The 21,964-nt window shown below is 47.0% G+C and overlaps 1 protein-coding gene across 1 annotated transcript; it reads right to left on the bottom strand.

Moving 5' to 3' along the window:
- Positions 1 to 10,152: 10,152 nt before the first annotated feature.
- cdc42ep3 (CDC42 effector protein (Rho GTPase binding) 3) lies at positions 10,153 to 19,825 on the bottom strand. Its single transcript, XM_061228549.1, has 2 exons — positions 19,265 to 19,825; positions 10,153 to 11,980 (listed from the first exon to the last, which is right to left on the bottom strand). The coding sequence occupies exon 2, from the start codon at positions 11,713 to 11,715 to the stop codon at positions 10,783 to 10,785; it is 933 nt and encodes a 310-aa protein (XP_061084533.1). The 5' UTR covers positions 11,716 to 11,980; positions 19,265 to 19,825; the 3' UTR covers positions 10,153 to 10,782.
- Positions 19,826 to 21,964: the final 2,139 nt, after the last annotated feature.

Genomic DNA, 21,964 nt, shown 5'->3' with positions numbered 1-21,964 from the left:
TGAGCCCTTAGCACGCAAGGCGATCGTTAGACGTCTGTGTGAATTAACTTGTTGCACGCGAAAGGCCTGGTTGTGGGCCAGATCAGGCGGTTTTTCAGCTGTCTCCCCACACTCCCCATCTTGTTTCTTTTCCCCCCTCTGTACTTTGAGAGGCAAAGCTCTAATAATCTCATTAGTCAAACATAACTTTGTTGAGAATGTCAGGGCTATAGTCTTAAGCCCAGACTGCGGTTTTCTTGTAGTGCATAAGAGTTCACTAGGTGGGGCTTTTGTGGGCGACTTGTTCATGCCTGGCATTTCAAAAACAACTAGGCCTCAGTACTATTGTCTTTTTTAACTGTTAATGATTTCTCCTGATGGTACACTGCATATGGTTGTCCTGTTGGATTTGGTCTAGATGTTTGTATGTTGTAGTCATCTGACTGAACCAAGTGACATTAGTCAAATAAAGGTATATTTCCCCAGGATCCAGTCATAGGTGTCCTAAAAATTATATCCCTAAATGACATCCCTAACATTAGGTTAGATCTCAGAGAAAAACATTCTGCAATGTTATCTCTTCTGTATATTTTGAGCTGTTGGCACACATTCTGATACTATACCATGCAAATATATTGATTAATTAACAAACAAAAGCAGTTAGGCACTGTATCATTCAATGATGTAGGTATATATGGGATTTCCCAGCCGTAATTATATTTCAATGTCACCGATTTGGCAGACTGATGTTGCAGTTAGTGCAGTGATCCCAAAGAGGGAACCAATACGACTGCTATGACCGAGACATTCAGGTGTAGGTTTTAGCATTGTGTTATTGCTTACTGATGATGTGTGATATGTGAAGACATATTCACTGGACAGAGTCTGGCGTCCTAGTTACTCTCATATCCTACACGACTTGGAGATACTGAGTGATCAACCACTCCATACAGTTCTCCTCTGACAGAAGGGCCCAATCCACCAATAGGTGGTGCTATTCTCTCACAGAAACTCACTGAACGCACTCAAAGGCAAAGGGCCAGAGAACAGAAGCTGTATCAATCTTCCCTCCACACTAATTTGTGCAACAGGCTGTAAAATCTGTTTTTATCGAATTATGTGTTGGGGGTTAAGCTCCGTGCCCCTGCCGGAAGAATTATGCCAGAAACAAGACCCCCCCCCCCCCCCCCAGCCATGGGCAGTCAGAGAACAGGTTTAGGGGTATCCATGCCCCCCCCCCCCCTAAGTCAAGGCAGGGAAGCTGAATCAAGGCACCCCCGCCCTCATACAAGCCTTGTGCCTACCCAAGCTCACCTAGGTAAACCAGAGTACCCCATATGCATGTCCATCCACATGCCCTTTTCTTCTCAGACAACATTACATTCCAGAACTTTAACAGATAGAATGGCAACAAAAATAAAAAAATGGGTGTAATATGATATGGATGAGATTAGGTTATGGTCTGACACAGAGGTCATGGCTGACTAAGGGAGCTTTCCTGGGTCCCAGAACCAGGGTCTATAATTCCCACAGTCCTCTTCCCAAACCCCTGCACCCCCTGCAGGACTCAAACCCCACAATTCCTATAGCCTTAAAATGATCCTACAGTCTTACACACACAACCTTAAACCTACAGTCTAACACACAACCGTAAACCAGCAGTCTTACACACACAACCTAATGTAGTCTAACACACACAACCTTGGGACTGTGGAACTGACAGAGACACACACAGGACTGTGGAACTCACTGAAACACACACAGGACTGTGGTGCTGGTAAGTGGAGGGAGAGGGTTGAAAGGAGGGTTCAGTAAGAGATTAGCTGGGGGTCATTTTTAAGCAAAACAAAATAGCTTTGTGTTTGGAAAAAGGTCACTGCTCCTGTTTATACTTGTGGCTTAAAACATTTAGCCTTGGCTGATCTCATGAATAGATCAGAGCTTTCAGGCATTGGGGGTTGATCCTCTCAAAGTGAAGGGAGGAATGGCCGGAGGCCTCCACTTAAAATTAGCTGACCTGACCCTTGACCTCTTGCATTTGTGAAAGTCCTGAGCCCTGTCTGGTGTCAGTGTGGTCCAAAGTACAAAAAATCTTTACTTTTTTTCAAAAGAGACACAAGGTTCAATGTCACATGCATTACCCACTTCAAATAACTGCTGATCTCCTGGGATTTTCACGCACACTAGTCTCTAGAGTTTGCAAAGAATTGTGCAAAAAAACAACAACAACAAAAATCAGTTCTGCAGACAGAAAACGCCTTGTTAATGAGAGATGTCAGAGGAGGATGGCCAGGAAGGTGACAGTAAGGCAAATAACCACACATTACAGCAGTGGTATGCAGAAGAGCATCTCTGAACACACAACACATCATAACTCTAAGTGGATAGGCTACAGCAGTAGATGTCTAAAAAATAAGTCTAATAAATACCTAATAAAATGCTCACTAAGTGTATATACAGTGCAAACGAGTCATACAAGAGAAGTTCACTTACATACATATAGTATTTCAGTACTTATAGCGCTGTCCCCTTTATTAGTACTTTACTTTCTTCCCTAATTTGTAATGAGCAGTTGTTATTGAAGGTCTCAGTGGCCTCCTGCAGGTGCACAGCTGCCTGAAGGAGATGAGGGAGACACTTCTGACTGAATTCCTCTCCGAGGGCAATGCTATGGCCTCTAGTCTGTTGCCAAAATCCTGCTCTGGCACGGTAAGTATCCGATTCCAGGGAGCTTTAACACATCAAGGCTTTAGCAGAACAGAACTGCTTCCACTTCAGTAATTCTGACAAATGCAGATATTCAGCTCACAGAAATCTTTCACATTTTGTATTATCAGGAACACTTTTGGATGCTATAACAGTGCACACAATGATATTTGTGCAGTTTCACCCCATAGAGGGCGCCATTTATCCAATTTTCTGTAAGAAATGCATTAGAAAAAAATATTTGGCTTCTCCAGCTCCTGCTGACAGTATTACCAAACTTTCATCCAGCATATACATGTTGTCCAGCCGTGTAGAGCAATTATTTCCCTCATTGAGAATTTACAGTGTAGAAACCTTGAGTAACAGTTCAATTGACATGAATATGACTCTTGCTTTCTGCATTTTGACTCTTGGCACTGACCCATACCTGACCCAGGTCAGGCATGTCGGGTCTGACCCAGATTTGACCCTGGAAGAAGAGAGCCACAGGCTAGCAGGTTCTCCAGCTCCACTTCAGCCCCCATTCCTCCATTAAGACCTCCTCCATCCCAGAAGGCCCTCCTGCAGAGGCTGTAATGAACTCTGTCTCTGATGCCTGTGATAGACAGCTCAACACTCTGTGGTGCTTTACCCATCATCGGACAGAGCCTGACACATATCCTGCTGCTCTGTGAGAAATTATATTTTACTCAGATAGATCCTTTCTGTGCAGGGAGGGATATGATGTATATTTATACTGTGTTGTAGTCCTGCTTAGGTCCATATCAGAGATTCATGAGAAATGATCTTTGGCTAAGTAATTACAGTTACCTTCTCTTAACATCTTGGGTACCACTCTCTTGGACTGCATAAGCATGATGAAAAGTGAGATTTCCACCTGTAGCTTACCTGAATCTTTGAAGTGCGTTTTGTGTCATTATCGTTCTGGTTATCAGCCATGTGAAATTAAGCATTATAGGCGATTTAAAAATAACTGATGTATAATTCTATGTGCTTTCACACCTGAGTGATACCATCGCTTTTTTTCAGCCGGTGAATTTAGGAAATTAGTTTCTCTTTCTCCTTTTTAGGCCACTTACAGCCGGGAGCACCAGGCGTGAATTAAAGCGTTAAATCTCCTTTAAACAAAACATAAAGTAAAGGGTGGCCAGCTGTCTGGGGACCCTGTTTGAAATGCCTCAGACATGGCTGTGCGGTCTTCTGTGAGCTAGTAAAAAGGAGTCCCGGACTCCGCAAAGCCCCAGGAATCGAGGGGAGAGAGGTCTTACCTTAAAAGGCAGAAAAGAGTGAAGGTTTCAGCCAGATGACCTGAGGGCTCACTTTCGCATTAAACAAAAATGCTAAACAGAAAGTGAGCTTATTTCCCCTTTCCAGCAGAAACGGGAGAGTTACTGTAAGATTATGTGTCTTAGTGCACGTCTATGTGTGTGTCTGCGAGAGATGGTGTGTGCGTGTACAGTATTGTGTATGTGACTGTGTGTGAGATGGAAAATATGTGCACATGTGAGAGAGGGTGCCTGTGTACGTGAAACAGAGGGTGTGAGTGTGTCTGTGTGTGTGAGACAGTGTGTGTGTGTGTGTGTGTGTGTGTGAGTGTGTCTGTGTGTGTGTGTGTGTGTGTGTGAGTGTGTGTGTGCACATGTATGTGTTCCTCTGCGAGTGAGCATGTGTGGGGTAATGTGTGTGACTGTGTATGTTTGATACACAGATGGAGAGAGTGGGTTCACATGTGTTTGTGCCCAAAAAAAAGCACGTGCTGATAACAACTCAATTTAATGTGGCTGATGAAGTAGCTCTTTATAACCCTGTCTGTCTGACTCTGACTTCAACACACACCTACACTGCCCATCAGAGCCAGTATACAGATACCAACAGACACTGTACGTCACTTCATATCTGAGCTGAACTCTACATCCCTTAGCCTTTACATACTGTCTGTACATGCTTGGATTACACAGTGAGGGGCAGCTCTTACAACTTCACACTCCTGTCACTTTAAACGCTATAAAACCCCATCCCCAAGCCTATGCAGAAACATAGCCCATAGGTATGGGATGAGGCCAATTGGGTCATCGATGTTCCCACAATGCATTTGGCCTACATTTACTGTATTAGCGAAGATGTTATTTCCACCTGTCGCCTGCTGGATGGTGACCTTGTGGTTTCTTGTTTAAATATCTCACGGACAGGGTGTAACTTACGAGAATGGCACCATTGCTATTCAGGGACCAGCGGCCTGGAATAAGCAGTGAGCTCACTCGGTCTAATTCGGTCCCCCGGAGATGCTGCTAACCAAACCTTTTTCTCCCCCCTGTTGATTCCCCCAGCACTAATTGGACACAAAGTAAATACATAAAAAACATGACGGAAAATGCTGGACGGCGGAGCACCAAATCCGTGGAAGTTTTGAAGCGTCCCAAAGGCCTTTTGTGTGTGGAACAGTGCTCGCACTGTACAGCTCGGGATTTCACGGGGACAGACGTACAGTGTGGGACTCTGTCAGAGCCGTGCTCTGTTCACGCTGAGTGAAGACATGAATAATTCATCCTGTTTTCACCACAGCGCTCGCGTCGCCGTGATGGATCCTGTGAATTAGAGAGATGAGCTGCCGAGCCCAGGCTGCAGGCCCGGAGAATGCCGGGCTCAACGAATCACTGGATCCGTAATGGAAGGAGCTTCTGCTTCCTGGCTCTGCAGGTCATTTCACACCCGGGTGGGAGCTGCACCTACCGGGGCCTGCTGCCAAACTAACCCCCCCTCTAAACTCACTGCCCCCATAATCCTGGGCTGGCTTGTGTTCTGAGGTCCATGGCTCATGGACACACACACACACACACGATCACACACACACATACACACACGCACATTGTACTGTAATAGTGTCTAAGTGTATATTTGCCTTACCACTGTTTGTGAATCCAACCTTTCACCCCAAAGTTGGAGGGGGGGGGGGCAAATGTAGGACAGTTTCCATGGCAGCCAGAGGTAAACACCAGTCAACACAGCACAGTACATAGAAAGTATATGGTATGTGTACTCAGAGCAGACCCAACCCCATCACTACCAGAGTGCCAGTGTCTCTGACCTCACTCCTCTCTTCTCCTCTCCTCTCCTCTCTTCTCTTCTCTCCTCCTCTCTTCTAGCTGAGCCAGCGGCATTTTCCCGACAGCCCTGGGAAGGTGAGCTGGATCTGAGGGGGAGGGCTTGGGGGGCTGAGTCTGCATGTTCCCGTACACTTGATCCAGACCCTGGTGCTACGGGGAGCATCCTCTCCCAAAACTAACTTTCCGCTAAAGCTCGGCCCCCTCAGAAGGCCCCACTATCGGCGCATCGACAGCAGCTAACGAGAACGCGCTTTATAAATACACCGGCTATTTCTGTAATGCGGAGGAAATCACTTTCATATTTTGAAAAGGTTTTTTTGGTTTATTTCGCTCCACAGGTTCACCTCCACCCATGACATCTGGGCCTGTGGTGACCGGTTTGGTCCGGTCTGTGCCGGTCCACGTGTCCTGCACCTTCTCACACAAGGGCCCCTTTCTCCTCTTCCTCGGTCCGTGCTGCGCTCTGGAAACATCCTTTTAATGTTTTCCCCATCCCCAGCCAACCTGGTCAGGGAGGGGAGAGGTTCAGCGGATCGTACCTTGAATGGGACAGTGCTGCTATTCTTTGGGTTGGCTTTGAGCAGGGGGGGGCTTGAGCTCTGCTTTCTTTGGCACCTTGGGCCTTCCAGGCCAGCGCTAGTTTGTCAGAAGCCTGACAGCCCGTCCTGATTCCAGGAAACAGAGGAAGGGTTTCTCCTGGAGAACCAGCTTCTGAGTTCTCAGCGTTACGTTTCTGTTATTGTGAGAGACTGCGTGTCCGTGTGAAAACAGCACAGTGCAAAGCTCGCTTTAGGGACCTGGCTGCCGGTTTAAACGCAGCTGTTTGATGCCTGAGTGTGTGTGTCAGATGGTTAATACTGGGAGACTGTTCTATTGGAAGTCTTCAACTGATTGCCTGTTTTTGTGGTTTAAGGATTATACAAAGAATGCAGCCGTGTTTTTCGGATTCTAGCTATTTGACTTTGGAGTGGCTTCCTTCATCCTTGCACATGGTCTGTGGAGTGAAATGCCAAAAACAAAAGGGGATTATTTCAAGGGACTGTAATTTTTGGGTTTCTTCCCTTTGAGGTATTTTTGAGTCTTTGAGTCTTCCCATTCATACGGGATTGGACTACTCCTCTTGGTGGTTCATGTGAAATGGCCCAACACTGACAGAAGAATGAACCTGTTCTTTGCCTGAGAAGCCAGCAGTGGTCTGTGGAAATTGAGAGCATTTCAGTACACACATCAAATGGCTCCTCACTCCTATCCAATGAACACACCCAAAAATTAATGCTTTACCATTTTTGTGAGCAAGGAAACTACAAGGGCACCAGTAATGCTTTATAGTAAGGCCAGTGTCACCCCTGTCATATGTCTCTAATCTGGCTAAACCAGTTACTCAGCTCTCTAATTGTGAGCACTACTGACCACATGTCCCCACCTCAAAAAACAGAGTAAAAATTAAATGGGGAGAGAAATCCGTTTGGTCCCAGCCTCCACAGTAAGCAGATTTTCAGGATCAAGAAAATAAACAGTCAAATGCGTTGTCCTCCCATAATGAGTCTGTAGGCACAGTCCATTCTAAATGGGATCAATTTGTTTATTTTTTTATAATTCTCTTCTCCATATGTGGGCCCTGGCGTGTGTAGGCTGTGTTAGCATAGCTAGGGTTGTGCTAGGTCAAACCCGCCTTGCTCTGTCCGGCCTCGGTCATAAATCCGCCCCAGCTCCAGTTTTCACCCCATTTCTATATAAAGAGCTGCTGTCCTTGCTCCGCTAGCTTTCTCACACCGGTCTGAGCTACAGAAGGGACAGGAAGGAGCGGACTACATAAAGCTACATAAAGACTGTATATATGACAGAAAGTAGAAACACAGTCTCTAAGCTACAGAAGAAGTGCATACGACACAGTAGAAAAGTAGAAAACTGCGCTACAGGAAAAGACACAGTGAGGAGTGTCATATACTGGCAGTATATGACAGAATGGAAAAACAGTTGGTTCAGAATATAAAATGCTTGTGACACCTACAGTAGCTGGAACAAAAATACATGTTTAAAGAAGGAGCTAAAGATGTAATTAACTTGCGTCAAGTCCCTCACAATTTACTCGTATAGGAAAATGTATTAGAACTCACCAAATTTGCTTAGGACAGGGTCTTCCAGGGTGAATGGAAGAGAAAGGTATGTTAAGAATGTGTTTTTCTGTTGTAGTGTTGAATTAGAATGTGTGTGTGTGTGTGTGTGTGTGTGTGCGCGTGTGTTTTGTAATGCTGAATCTTCTAGCTTATTAGCACAGCCAATTGCCATGTTTTGAGTACTAAGCTCTAACAAGTCCTTGTTGTCAGGTTTTGCATCTTGTTTTTGAATGGATGGCTGAAACTTCTGAAATGTGCTGCAGATGTTTTTTGGCGCTGAGGTAGCAGCTCAGACCTGGGCCCAAACTTGCCCTGTCTTTTTCACGTGAGCTGTACCGTGTCATCACTCCTGTAAACACGTTTTGAAACACAAATTACATTCGCTGAAGTGAAGCACCTTTAATTATCCCACGAAAGGCAATGATTTCAGTTAGATTAATGCCCGTGATATGGGTTAAGGAGGGGTAGGGACCCCTTCACACGTACACACACACGCACACGTACACACACACACACACACACACACACACACACACACACACACACACATACTGCACATTTTCCACTACAGGGTGCAGAAATTATAGTTTTCTCCTTTCATAACAAATGCAAGTGACTCACCTGTTGGCTCCCAAACCTGCCCCAGCATCACAAGGCAGCACCAAAGTGCCCATTACAGGGTCTGTGGCTGAAGCTGCCATTGAAGAGCATTCACAGTTTGCATAGGCCAACACTTCTCTCAACCACAGTGCTACGTTAGCATGATGGTCCCAGCTGGGGCGACGTTCGGTGCTAAGCTTGGAGAATTAACCCCTTTTTGAGATTAATAGGAGAGAGGACCAATACTATGTGTGTTTGTGTGTGTGTGTGTGTGTGTGTGTGTGTATTAAATGGTTAACACAAACTTTCTTTGCAACAATGATTTGCAACACAAGTCCACTTGAAGCACTCAGTCCTCAGAGATCACCATGGAAACTGGCTGTGCCAGAACAGTAATAACCGATCCAGGAAAAGTTTACTCAACACTTATCCTAATCTCAGCAATTATTTGAAAAAACAAAACCCCCTAAAATTCAAGGTCATTGCTCTGGGGCAGAACTTTTCTAGGAAAACACCCAGACCCCCCAACCCACCTCCAAGAACAATAGCACCGATAACTGGACTGAGCCAGAGAAAGTGGTTGATGGTTATGGGCCAGCACATTCTGGAAGCACAACAACACCAACACCGATACCAGCAACCAATGCGCCATCACCAAAAAAAATCACCCGGAAAAGATACTGGTGGCCAATGGGGACTGGGGGCCTGGGGTGTCATGGCCGCCGCTGACTGTGGTAGAAATGGTGTTGAAGAGCCGAGGTCTGTAACCAGCAGGCTCTCCATAGCGCTCTGTAGGCTGCAGCTGTCCGGCTGTTAGACGGCTGTTTAAACACGGCCGGGTCATCGCCCCTCTATCACAAAAGACAGTGCTGAATAGGGCTCTCCCCCTCTTTGTCCCGGGCGCAGTTGGCCCTGGGCTGTGAATGTCTCTTCACTGGCCCGGCGGTGGCTGGGACAGACAGCCGGTCTGAAACCCCCCCTCTACCCCCCCACAGCTGATTTATGGCTGCGCTCTTACATTAGTGCTTCACCAGAGGAATGTGGGGAATTTTAAGGACCCCCCCCCCGCCCCACATGCAGAGCCCTCAGCCCAGCCTGCCCCGCTCCCGTCCGCACGCAAACAAACGGAACAAGCGGCTCGTTCAGGAGCCGGATTGGCCCACCGGAGAGAATGCAGGGAATGGCAGAGGCAGGAAACTGTCGCTCTATCTCTCTCTCCCTCCCCCACCCTCTCTCTCTCTCTCTCCCCTCACCCTCAAAATGTTTTCCTTCTCTCTTTATCTCTCTCCCTCCCTCTCCCTCTCTGTCTCTCTATTCCCAATTCGTCCTGCATCTTCCTTTCCTGGAATTAATGTCTTATTAGTGCTAGCCAGCACAGTCCAAAGTATCAGATACAACCTGAGAACTCACACATAAAATAAACCTTCAACCACCATCTATCTTCTCCAGCTCTTAAAGGGGTAAACACATTCAAATAATTAGCCTCGCATGGAAAATCCGAGATCTGCAATGCCTGACAGAGAACATGGCAGTCTCCATTTCAGTTTTCAGTCTGAGAATGATGTTTCTTCATGCATCTGTATATAATAAGACAGCACAGAACATTTGTACAGATGTGTTTCCATTTAACCAGCAGGAGGGAGGCATGAAAAACAAAATGCATTTATTATGTTCAAAGAATGATGAAAACATATAAGTATTTTTATGTAGAACGATATATATAATGTTATTCTGGGCCTAGGCGGTGCAATGGGGATCATAAATATAGGACGAAGAAATGTACAGTGTCTCTTTGTGTACGCGCTCTTCTTTCAAAAATAAAAGGAGATAATGCCAGGATGTTACTCTGAAGACCAAATGGGAAAATACACAGCATATATAATATTAGAGGAACAAGCAACAGACATCAAATTCACAGCACAGAAAACCCTCAGTACGCTGTGATATTAGCATTACTGGCCTACTAATCTAATATTTCAACTGCTTCTCAGTACACTAAAAACAGTTTCATTCAGTCTCAAAATGGGAGGCGCAGTGGCCATGTTTTGCAGTTGCTGTTATGTGATTACATGCATCTCGCATGCCAAGCGTCACAGCAATGAAAACATAAATGAGAAACACTCCACTGAAGCTAGGATGTCAGCTACGGTTATGGAAGGACAGCACGATCACGCTTAGAGACAGGATTGTGGTTCGGGGTTAATTATCTGGACGTACTGTAAATCTGTATTTTTACAGATTTGAGTCTTTTTGTTGTTATTTCCCTTTCTGGCCATTTACGGTCTGTCCATTATGTTCAGCACGTCCTCCAGGATGGATGGCCCCAGGTCCAGTTCCAGGGACAGCAGGGAGCCGGTGATTTTGGAGATGGAGTCCTGCGATAGGCTCTTCCCTTTGGAGAGCTCAAAGTCAAAGTCGCAGATGCGGCTCTCCCGGACGCCGTCGCAGTCCAGCCAGCTGGCGTAGCGCTCCAGGGTCTCCGTCATGTGATGGATCCCGCCGTTGCCATTGGTGTAGCCGGGCGGCGGCGTGTCGTAGCCGTTCTGGCCCATGTGCGCTTTCCCGGTCCTGCCGTTGTGCGCGTTCTCCCCGTTGACATCCTTCCATTTCTCCTGCGCCTTTTTCTTCTCCGGCGACTTCTCCAGCTGCACGGTCTGAGCAGGCACGACGGGCGCGTCGAACAGGAAGCTAGTCTTCTTCTTGGGCTCCGTGGGAGGACTGGGGTCGGGGAGGAGCACGTCCAGAGAGAGGAGCAGGGAGTCGCCGTGCTGCACCTCCGGGGGCGCGCGGGCGGGGGGACCGGCGCTGTGGTAGGGGTCGGGGTGGGGAGGGAAGGCTATGGCGGAGATGAGGGGCAGCGTGAGGGCCTGGGAGCCCCCGATGGAGGGGAGGGAGATGGCGTTCTTCAGCACGGGGGAGGGCGTCTCTGTGAAGGAGGCCTCTGAGGCACTGTTGGCCCTCAGGTACTCGCTGTGTCCCGTGTGCTGCAGGGGGGCCCGCTCCGTCCCCGACAGCAGCTCAAAGTTCCCCTGGAGGAAGGACATGTCGCCGAACGCGTCGCGCTCCCCGCCCTTCCCGATGTGCACGGTGTGCCGGAAGTCTCCGAGCGGGGGGCTGATCATGTCGGGGGACAGGATGTCCCGCAGACGGCATTTCCTCCCCTTCTTGCTGTTGGCGGATTTCAGGTAGATGGGTGTTTTGGCTGGCATCGCTGCGACGGGCAGACGCAAACGTGATGCGGAAGGAATCCTCCTAAAACTGGGGTGGGTGACCTTTGACCCGTTACCTGCTGAGCAGATCCTCACACCAGGCTCTGAGGGGGGGATGGGGGGCAGAGGAGGAGTGGAGGGGGTGGGTTGTTACATTCTCAGAAGTAGAGGGCCTGTCGCTGCCCTCAAGGGCCCAGAGACGGCACTGGAGCTCCGAGGACCAAGAGCAGGACAGGGCAGGAGGGGCGGGGAAGAACAGGGCCTGCTGTGGAGAGAGAGAGAGGAAAGAGAGGATATTATAGTCAGCTGGGTTAAATGACTGAACTGTAAATATTAAATTTTATTAATGCGTATAAAATATTATATCACACTCAGGAATACATCGTTCATAAACTTTCCAGGTTTGAAGATTTGTTATCACCTCATAGCCTGAGGAATGCTTGCAGGTTTAGACGCAGATGTTGTGAATACTCCTTCACCACAGGGCTTTACTCCTTCCTATCCCATGTCCTAAGTAACCTCTTAAATTGTCCTTCCTGACTGTGGAGGATGTTTTTCCATTTAAAAAAAACAACATGCTTTGCTGACAGATTTATAAGAGCTTTTTTGGAATCCTGTTGTCCAAACCGATGCTGGTGATGTGAGCCTGCAATGTGTGAACAGGAAAACGTTCTGTCGCTGCCAGGTTGGAGAACTCGAGAGCACGCATTAAATGCGCTGGCTCATACAAAGGCATCATGGGATTGGGTGTCTCATGGATCCACATGAAGCCCTTGGCTCCTGTTTTACAAGCAGTAATATGAAACAGCTGAGCCCTAATGGATACCCAGGGAGGAGGGGAGTTGAAGTGTTTATGGGGATAAGAACATGGCTCTTCCACAGCGGAGAAACACGGTTGAAACACACAGAGTAGGAGCAGAAGGAAGAAAAACAGGGAAGTGAGGGAAGGAGATGGAGAGAGGTGGAGAGAGGGAAGGAGAGAAATTAAAGGAGAGGGCTAAAAATAGATGAGTATAGTCAAGTGAAGTGAGGAATAGAGAGAATGAAAGGGAGATTAAGTGAAAGGGAGGTGTAAAGAGAGAGGAGGGGGAGATGGATGTGGAAAAAGTTATAGAGGAAAAATGTCTAGACACACAGGAGTGAGATAAAGAGAGGTAGGGGGGAGAGGGGAGACAGATATTGCTGTTGTAATGAAATAATGAGAGTGATATTGTTGTACAGTCGGAGACATTGATTACATGTGTATGAACAATGTAACATGTATTGTGGGATGATATTGTGTAACATGTAGTTTCAAGCATTATTATTAATCATGTTTCAAGCTTTATTTTCTGTTCAGATTCTTTTTTTGTGAACAGGCTGAAAGAAATGATTTGGAAATTCATGGATAGTATTACAGCAGCAATAACTTCACTTTTCATTTCAGAGGCCAAAACAGATGGAGGGAGAGGTAGAGAGAGATGAGGAGGAGAGTGAAAGTGAGAGAGTAAATTAGGGAGACAGAGGGAGTTGAGCAGGCACGTTTGCCCATTTATAGACATATTTACTTTTGAGCGGTCTGTTCGTGCTGACCTGTGCTGACAGAACGAGGCGCGCGAATGAGCCACCAGCGCAACGTCTCTGTGGCCCAGTCTACCCAAATATGTATCCCTGACAAAACAGCCACATTCCAGCTGGGCCTGCCCCCACAGCCAGCCAGCACACACACAGACGCTTACACAAACATATCCACACTTATATACACACGCACACGCACACACACACGCACGCACCACACATATTTACACACACACAGACACTGACACACACATTTACACATTTATATAAACACACGCACAGACACTTACACACATTTACACACACAGAGACACTTACACACACATTTACACACTTATATACACACGCACACACCACACATATTTACACACACACAAACACTGACACACACATTTACACACTTATATACACACACACATGCACACACATTTACACACACAGACACTTACACACACATTTACACACTTATATACACACACATATTTACACAAAAACACACACACATTTACACGCACACATACTTACACACACATTTACACACTTATATACACAAACACACACACACATTTACATACACTCAGATGCTTACACAAACATATACACACACATTTACACACACAGACACTTACACAAACATATACACACTTATATGCACACGCACACACATTTACACACACAGACGCTTGCACAAACATATACTCACTTATATGCACACACACACACACACACACACACACACACACATATTTATACACAGACACTTACACACACATATACACACATACACACACACACCCTGCATGGCATACGGGAGGAACCATTCTCCGGATGGAAGGGGGGTATCCCTTCTTCTGGCCCTGTCAGGATGTGGGTCCATCGAGCCAAGACATGGTCATGGTCCATAAGGACAAAACAGGCACCACCATACATGCACTAACTCTCACACACATACCTGTATATACTCACACACTCACCCTTGCACACTCACTCTCCTACAACTACTGCTGCTATTAGTAATAGTAATAATAACAACAACAAAACAACAACAACAATAATAATAATAATAAGAAGAAGAAGAAGAAGAAGAAGAAGAAGAAGAAGAAGAAGAAGAAGAAGAAGAAGAATGATATTGCAGATAAAAATGACTATGGCTATGAAACAGAGCTGCATGAATACCTTATATAGTTTTATTACTTGGGAAACCTTGGAAAGGAAGAAATGTTCTTCCTCCATCATTGAATTGATGGTGATCCTGCCCAGAGTGCGTGTGTCTGTGTAAAGCCACACCATCATCACATATACACAAGAGCAGAGCACTAATCAACTGTTGAAACAATGCGTTGCTGATTGAATCCCCCAAAAGAGTCCCCCCTCTTGCTGCCTGTTGCTAGAGGGGTACAGAAAATGCTGGAAGTGGTCGCATTCAGACAAATATGTACCTGCCACTTAGCCAGCGCTGTACTGCTAAATATAGCCTGTGAGAAGATGGCACACCCACTGTGGGAGTGCGCACTTAGTGTGTGTGTGAGATAGCGGCAGGGGCCGGTACAGCAATGTGGGAATGCAGTTTCGTGACGGGGCCTCTGAGTGTCTGTGTGCCAATGTGACAGTGCTGATGACAGGAATAACAAGTGTATGCCTGTGTGCGTGAGTGTGTGCGTGTGTGCGTGCGCGTGTTTGTGTGAGGGTGAGCGAGAGATGCAGATGGAAGGAGTTTAGAGAGAGGCGAGAGAATTTGGATGCTAATGTTGGAACGCGGTTTTGAGGAGTGCTTCTGACTGAGCGAGGGTATGGGTCTGTATGACAGTGCTGTTGACAGCAAGAACAAGTGTATGAGTGTGTGCGAATGTGTGTGAGAGATACAGACGGGCGGGAGTCAAGAGAGAGGCAGGAGTTTTAAAGTTATGCTGATGTGGGAATGCAGCTTTGAGGTGCGTGTCTGTGTGTCAGTATGGCAGTGCTGCTGAACATGGGTATACGTGTGATTGTGTTTGTGTGAGAGACTCTGACTCAGTAAGAATAACAAAGCAATTATGAGTGTGTGTGTGTGTGTGTGTGTGTGTAAAACTATGTGTGTGTGAGAGAGAGAAAGGGAGTATGACTGAGTGAAAATGTGAATGTGTATGAAAGAGAAAGGGAGATAAAGAATGAGAGTGTGACCAAGGGAGCATGTGAATGTGTGAGAAAGAGAGTCTGTGTGAATGAATATCTGAATGTGTGAGCTCTGCAGTATTTGGAGAGACGCAGTGAGAATACTGAGTGGCCCAGTGTGCTCGCTCTGCTGTGGCATTCTGCTGCCTCTTACCCAGAGTGCCGACCTTGACAGCATCTCCAGCTACACAGAGCAGCAACACTTGCAGCATCCCCAGCTACACAGAGCAGCAACACTTACAGCCTCACCAGCTACACAGAGCAGCAACACTTACAGCCTCACCAGCGACACAGAGCAGCAACACTTACAGCATCACCAGCTACACAGAGCAGCAACACTTACTGCATCACCAGCTACACAGAGCAGCAACACTTACAGCATCACCAGCTACACAGAGCGACATCACTTACAGCATCACCAGCTACACAGAGCAGCGACCTTGACAGCATCTCCAGCATATCCACACCGCAACCAGTAGCAAGCCATGAAATGCCCCACCAAATATGCATCCCCTTGCCCCCCCCCCCCATTTCTACTGTATACATTACATTTCCAGGGGAAGAGAGCTATACATATTTCACCCATACTGCATATTCCCGGTCCTATCTATAGACGAATGATACTGAAACAGAGAATTTGACCTACTTATTGATTTTAAGCCCGGAAGGCATATTTAATGCAGACTGCCTCTGGTCCCAGGAACTGAGAGTCAGCAGCCACCACTGTTGCTGCTCCGGGAATGCCACATAATTCTGAGCAGCTATATTAAGACTGAGGCGACAGAGTGCGGCCCATAAACGCTTTTACAAGCAGCAGCACTGTTCCACAGAAGGCTGCTTCCACTCTCCTGCTCAGCGTTTAGATAGCGAGCCGCGGGCTAACTGTCAGTCTCCCAGGGGCCGTGTTTGTATTTGCATACTTTTACATTGATTGCTTACATGCGCCAGAGCAGCCAGTGCCAGTTCAGGCAGACGCCAGTGTGTTGTGTTTGAACATGTTAGCTGATCCCTAAGGTTCTCAAACGCTACAGTGTCAGTGATGAAGGACTGTCACATTCTCTCTTCAGTATATGCAGGACATAACAGAAGCCGTTGCTTAAATTGAATCTGAATTGTTTCCGCAGAGGCTGTCTGTCTGCGTTTCTGTGTTGACGCCACAGATTTGAGTTGCGTGCTGAAGGACACATTTAAAGGAGACGCGCTGGGGACACTGCAATGCTGCACACTGCAGCTCTCAGCCAAGCAAGTCTACAACACGTCATTTCAACGGCAGGGGTTTATTGGCACATTTCAAAAACCAATCCAAATTATTGCTCTCAGTGCTGTTTTTCCACTTAGAAGTTATTGTTATGCTAAACTCTTGAAAGTTTAGCATTGTGATTGAATTAAAAGCACATTTTAAAGACAGTGCCACATTGTGGGTTAGCATTGTGCTGAAAGGATTGTGCTACATGTGGTCTGTCCCTTTGACTTCCTGTTCCAGAGGGAGGGCAGGACCCGCTGATCCCTGCTGTGATTATGCAGTCATCGGAATGAGGCATGCTGGGAAGTCTGACCAACTGCATTGTTTATGCGACTATCGATCTATTGAAGTATTGTGGGAAATCCAAGCCTGCACGGAGATACTTTGCGCAAAATGGTGCTCAGACCTTGCCATTGTCCGAATCTAGCCTGGGGATCAAATTGGCCTGACCGGAACTTTCTTTAAAAAAAATATCTGGTTCACCCTCACCCATAACCCACAATGCAAGCTTTTTAAGGGGCTGTCTCTCGTTTGTAGTCCAGCAGGTGCATACTGGTATAAATATCCAACCCCCTGCCCACCCCCCCAGCCGAGGCACCCAGCCCCTGACCCGAGGCACAAGACCCTGCACTTAGAATAGATCCAGAGTGCCTGTCTGGCGCGTGTCTGCGGCCAGGATGGTGCCAGTGTGAAATGCGGCTGCAGGTGTCACGTGCTCCACAGCCAGGGGAAGGGGCTCCGAGGCCCTCCCAGGGGAAGGGGGATCAGCTGGGGCTTTAATCGGAGAAAGAGTGGCGCGCTGGAGCTGAGCTGTCAGCGGAGACGGCTGCCTGGATAAGCTGCTGTGAGATGGGGAACGGCGTGGTGGCGGTGACCCACTCTGGCAGCTGTGAGGGTGTTCATTAAAAAGACATGGATGTGGATGTAGGGGAGGATACGTTAAGGGGCGGTGGAGGGGGGAACCCAAAGAGGAAGACTCCAAATATGACACCCCTCGCCTCTCCATCATCAAATTCTCGCGAAATGTGGGTCAGCGTATTAATAGGCTAGTGTGACAGGACCGGAGTCTAAATTAGAGAGAGGAGGCTCACTGTATACAGTGCCCTGGTGTGTCACAAACAGACACACACATGACTGTGAGATTCTGCAGTCCTGTCTTACGATTTCACTGAGCTTATCGTGATTTCACTGAGCTTATCGTGATCCCACTGCCGCTGAGGTTCTGTGAAGTCACCGATACAACATGTGGGGAACCTTGTGTTATAGCTGGACAGCTTCAACAAATTATTATTGAATTATTAACAAATAACCAAGTGCATGTCTGTGGCTATTTGCTCTCTGCGTGCAACAGACACCAGAAGGCTGAGAACGGTAGGCATGGTAACACGATTGGCACCTTCCTCATGGGTGGTATCTGAAGCACTGTGTACCTTTTACACTCTAACCCCTGACCTTTTAAATACCACAGCATTCACAAATAGACAAACAGCCGCTCTTTATGACTTTGGAAAAGCAGGGACACTTACTGCCAATGGTAATAGCAGCTTTAAAAGAAGCTCAGTTTGAAAAGTTTGTTCCTCATAAAAATAAACTCAATTATAGACAACCTTGTCCTGCGGGGTTGTGGTGGAGAAATCTAACCGCTGTTCTACTACCATGGTGAATGACAGGGTGGAGCGTGTTTCTGTTTTACTATTTCTTTCTCCTCTGAATAGTTATTTGGTGGCAACTGCCAAGACTAGTACAGTTCTCAATGTGGTGTTGTCCTTGGCTCAACATAACCAGGAAATTGCATCAAAGGGCAAAAAAAAGGTACAGAGAATATCCATGTAGGAATTCTGAATATGGCAATTGTGATTTCTTGAATTTTCTCTCCACTGTAAAAGAACAGCTTGCTTGTTGCAAACTTGAAGGCTTAAAAAACAGAGACGTTTGGAATAGATTCTAGAGGACTTTGGAGCTGCCAGTCTCTCAGAGTAGCTGGGTGGTAGATTGAAATTTCACACGCTGCTTTCTTGCAAAGCATTCTCAAGATGTTTCACGGTGTTTTTTTTAGCACATGCCAATTATGGTTGCATTACTTCATGTGCCTGTGTGCGCGAGAACAGATGCTTGCACATTCCTCGACAGGAGGTGAAATAATGCACAAATAAACCAGGAGCATGACGTGCCAAAGAAAATAACATCTTTTAAACGATGGAAGCGAAACGTGTGAAATACTGAGCTCTACTGCACCGCACATCCGCCCTGGACAGTGAAACAGGAATGCACTATTACACGTGTGCCACATCCATGCTCAGTGCCACTGCAGTATTGATCTGTCGGACAGGCGTTCAATTCAATCCTTCAATCGTTTCATTCAGAATTCTGTACCTAGCTCACACTGAAAACTCTCCGCGTTTTAAACATCTGACAGTTTTGCTGGAGCAAACCGAGACATGTACACTTGCTGACAGATACTGTATCTCCCTGGCACCTCTCTGTTGTCTCTGCTGTAAGGATATCCCACGTGTGCTGAATGACAGCATTGTAAAGCGGTGACCCTCCACCTCGCACCCCAAATCTCACCCCCCTGCAGAGAGCCTGCAGTCTCCTTACCTGCTCTCAGTGAGCTGGGGGTGACCCCCGATCCGTTCCAGCAGGGTGCAGGGTGCTAAAGCCTCCAGGTTTTGGGCAGTGCGGCTGTGCTTCGCTGGTCCTGGAGCTCCGGGCGCCCTGGTTGTTTCTGCCCGGAGGCGGGCGGGTTCTCGCGATGCCGGGGAGAGAAGACAGCTGTATTCGGGGATTCCTTTTGGGCTCACACCCTCCCGGCACCTGGTCCTGTCAGTCTGTCAGCTGCCCTCACTGAGGCGGTGGGATGCAGGACAGGAGGGTCTCCTTCCTCTGTCCTCTGAGTCTCTGTCCACGTGGAGGACGATCCGGCGATGTCAGAGATGGGGAGGGGGGCAGAGAGCTGAGCCCAGCAGGAGGATATGTGTGTAGAAGCTGGAGAGAGCGCTTCTGTGCTGAGAGCCCCTTCCTCCCCACACTCTGCACTGTTCCTCTACTGCTGCTGCTCACGCTGTCTGTTCCTCTCTCTCACTCTCTCTCTCCCTCTCCCCTTCTCGCTCTCTCTCTTTCTCTCACACTATTTCTCTCTCGCTCTCTCTCTGCCTCTCCCTCCCTCTCTCTCTCTCTGGATCTGATAAACGTAGTTCTGTATATCTAGTGGGCAGACAGCAGACACTTCACAGGCAATGTGCTGTGGGCTGGTTCCTCTTTCTCTCTCTCTCTCTCTCTCTTTCTTTCTCTGTTTTTTTCGCTGGTAATTCCCCAGTTCCCTGTCTTCCCTCTGTCGTACTCTGATAGGGAGACAGGAGCTTGTTTTTTCACGCATTGTGAAGAAAGAATTGCTCTGGTGGATGAGCACACACCTAAAGCTCTCAAGCTTTATCTGCATAAAAAATAAATAAATAAAAATAAATCCATATATACAAAATCCCGCTGCAGGCACACAAGCCTTAATTGAAGAGACTGAAAACCTGTGAACCAAATCCTTTTTCCTAATCCTGTACTCACTCTGAAATCAGTTCCCTTAGCAACAAGCCATGCGGTGTTTTGACATCACAGGTGAGCACTGAATCTCCTCAACATTATCAGTAAGGAAGGGGGTTGTGGGGTTATTTGGACATGCCCTTACAGGTCCCAATGTTACCCTAGTAACCCCGCTGCAGCAAACTGGGAAAGGCAGCACTGAACTGTGTCATTGTAAGAAATTGCCCAGAACAGAGCTGTATTCTTTTCTTTTCTCACTCAGTCGGGACTGTGGTATCGCGGGTGCTGTAGTCCTTCATGGCTCGGAATAGACAGGTGACTGTTTTTGTGAAAAGTCTGAGGGCGGCTGTTTTAAAGCTGGGTGCTCTGAGGCGTTGTGAGCGCATTGCAGCACCACCCGCTAGTTAAGTTAATTTGGCGACATTTAAACAGCGGTTCTGAATGAACGGCTTTTACTCTAACGCCAGGATGTCATGTGGTGTGATGTCACAGGAGTGCACATGTGGGCAGCATATGGTACAGAGAGAAGACAAAACACTCATCTCCCAGAATCCCCCTGGGTAAAGCATGCAGCAGTGTGAACAATGTTTTAAACAGACACGCGCACATAAACACACGCGCGCGCGCTCGCACTCACACACGGACATAAACACACGCGCGTGGACACGCACATGCGAGCACACACACGCAAACGCACACACACGCACAAACATGCGCACACGCACACACATACTGATACAGATACTCATTATTGAGATTCTGTGTTACTACCCTTAACATTATCTTTATTACCAATCAATATTTTTGTTGGAAGCAGTCTATCGCTGTTTGAAGTGGTCTGTAGATAGTATGCTAGTAATGTGATATTTACTCAATTTGAACTGTGAGGCATCTTATTGTGATGCTTTGTTTTGCTTCACTGTGAAATTTTTTAATCCTGTCAACTTTTAAAAATCCTTTAATTTGAGCGGTGTGGCATCTCAAAGAAAATTCCATGCTGCCTAGAGGGCCACATTTTGTTCCCATCATCTGAACATTGCTGTCATTTTTGGCAATATGAACACTTTTTATGTAGTGGGGGGAGGGGTCCTTTAATCCAATTTTATTATATTTCCTTTTGACGATATTTACCCAGCGTGTGACTTCCTGGCTGCTTTCCCTGTACATTGACTGCTCTGGTCCTCTGAGTGCTTCCTCCTGGCCTGCACGCGCTGGGGGCAGGGGTTCATGTTGGTCAGCCTGTCTGGACTCTCAGCCCAAACAACCCTGCATCTGTACATGATACTGGCTGGGGGGGAGAGGCTGAGTGGTGCCGTCATGTTTTCCGTTGAAACCTCTTTGCCGTATCAGAATTGATTCTAAATTTGGCCTCTTGGCTCGACGCTCTACACAGATTACAGCGCCCCAGTTTCCAGATGGATCTCACTGTTTATACACTCACAAGTTTACACTAGCTCGTTAGCACTTCCAGACTGCCAGAGGTGAAAAACAAAAAACAAGGGGGTGAGAGAAAGAGAGAGGGAGAAACGGAGAGAGAGAGAGAGAGAGAGAGAGAGAGAGAGAGAGAGAGAGAGAGAGAGAGAACACACACAGAGAAACAGTGAGAGAGAGTCATTCACTGGTGTATAAAATGACTTACTTCAGTAGACTGAAAGGAATGCCTGGAAAATAACAGTGAAATCTCCCCCAGGACAGAGTATTTTCTTTCTCTTTTATTATCCACTTAATTGTATGTGTGTCACACATTATATTTACCACAAACGT

The sequence above is a fragment of the Conger conger genome, chromosome 18, assembly GCF_963514075.1.
Source record: "Conger conger chromosome 18, fConCon1.1, whole genome shotgun sequence".
Classification (NCBI taxonomy): Eukaryota; Metazoa; Chordata; class Actinopteri; order Anguilliformes; family Congridae; genus Conger; species Conger conger.
Note: the sequence above shows the minus strand (reverse complement) of the source record. Positions and strands in the feature narration are given on the sequence as shown.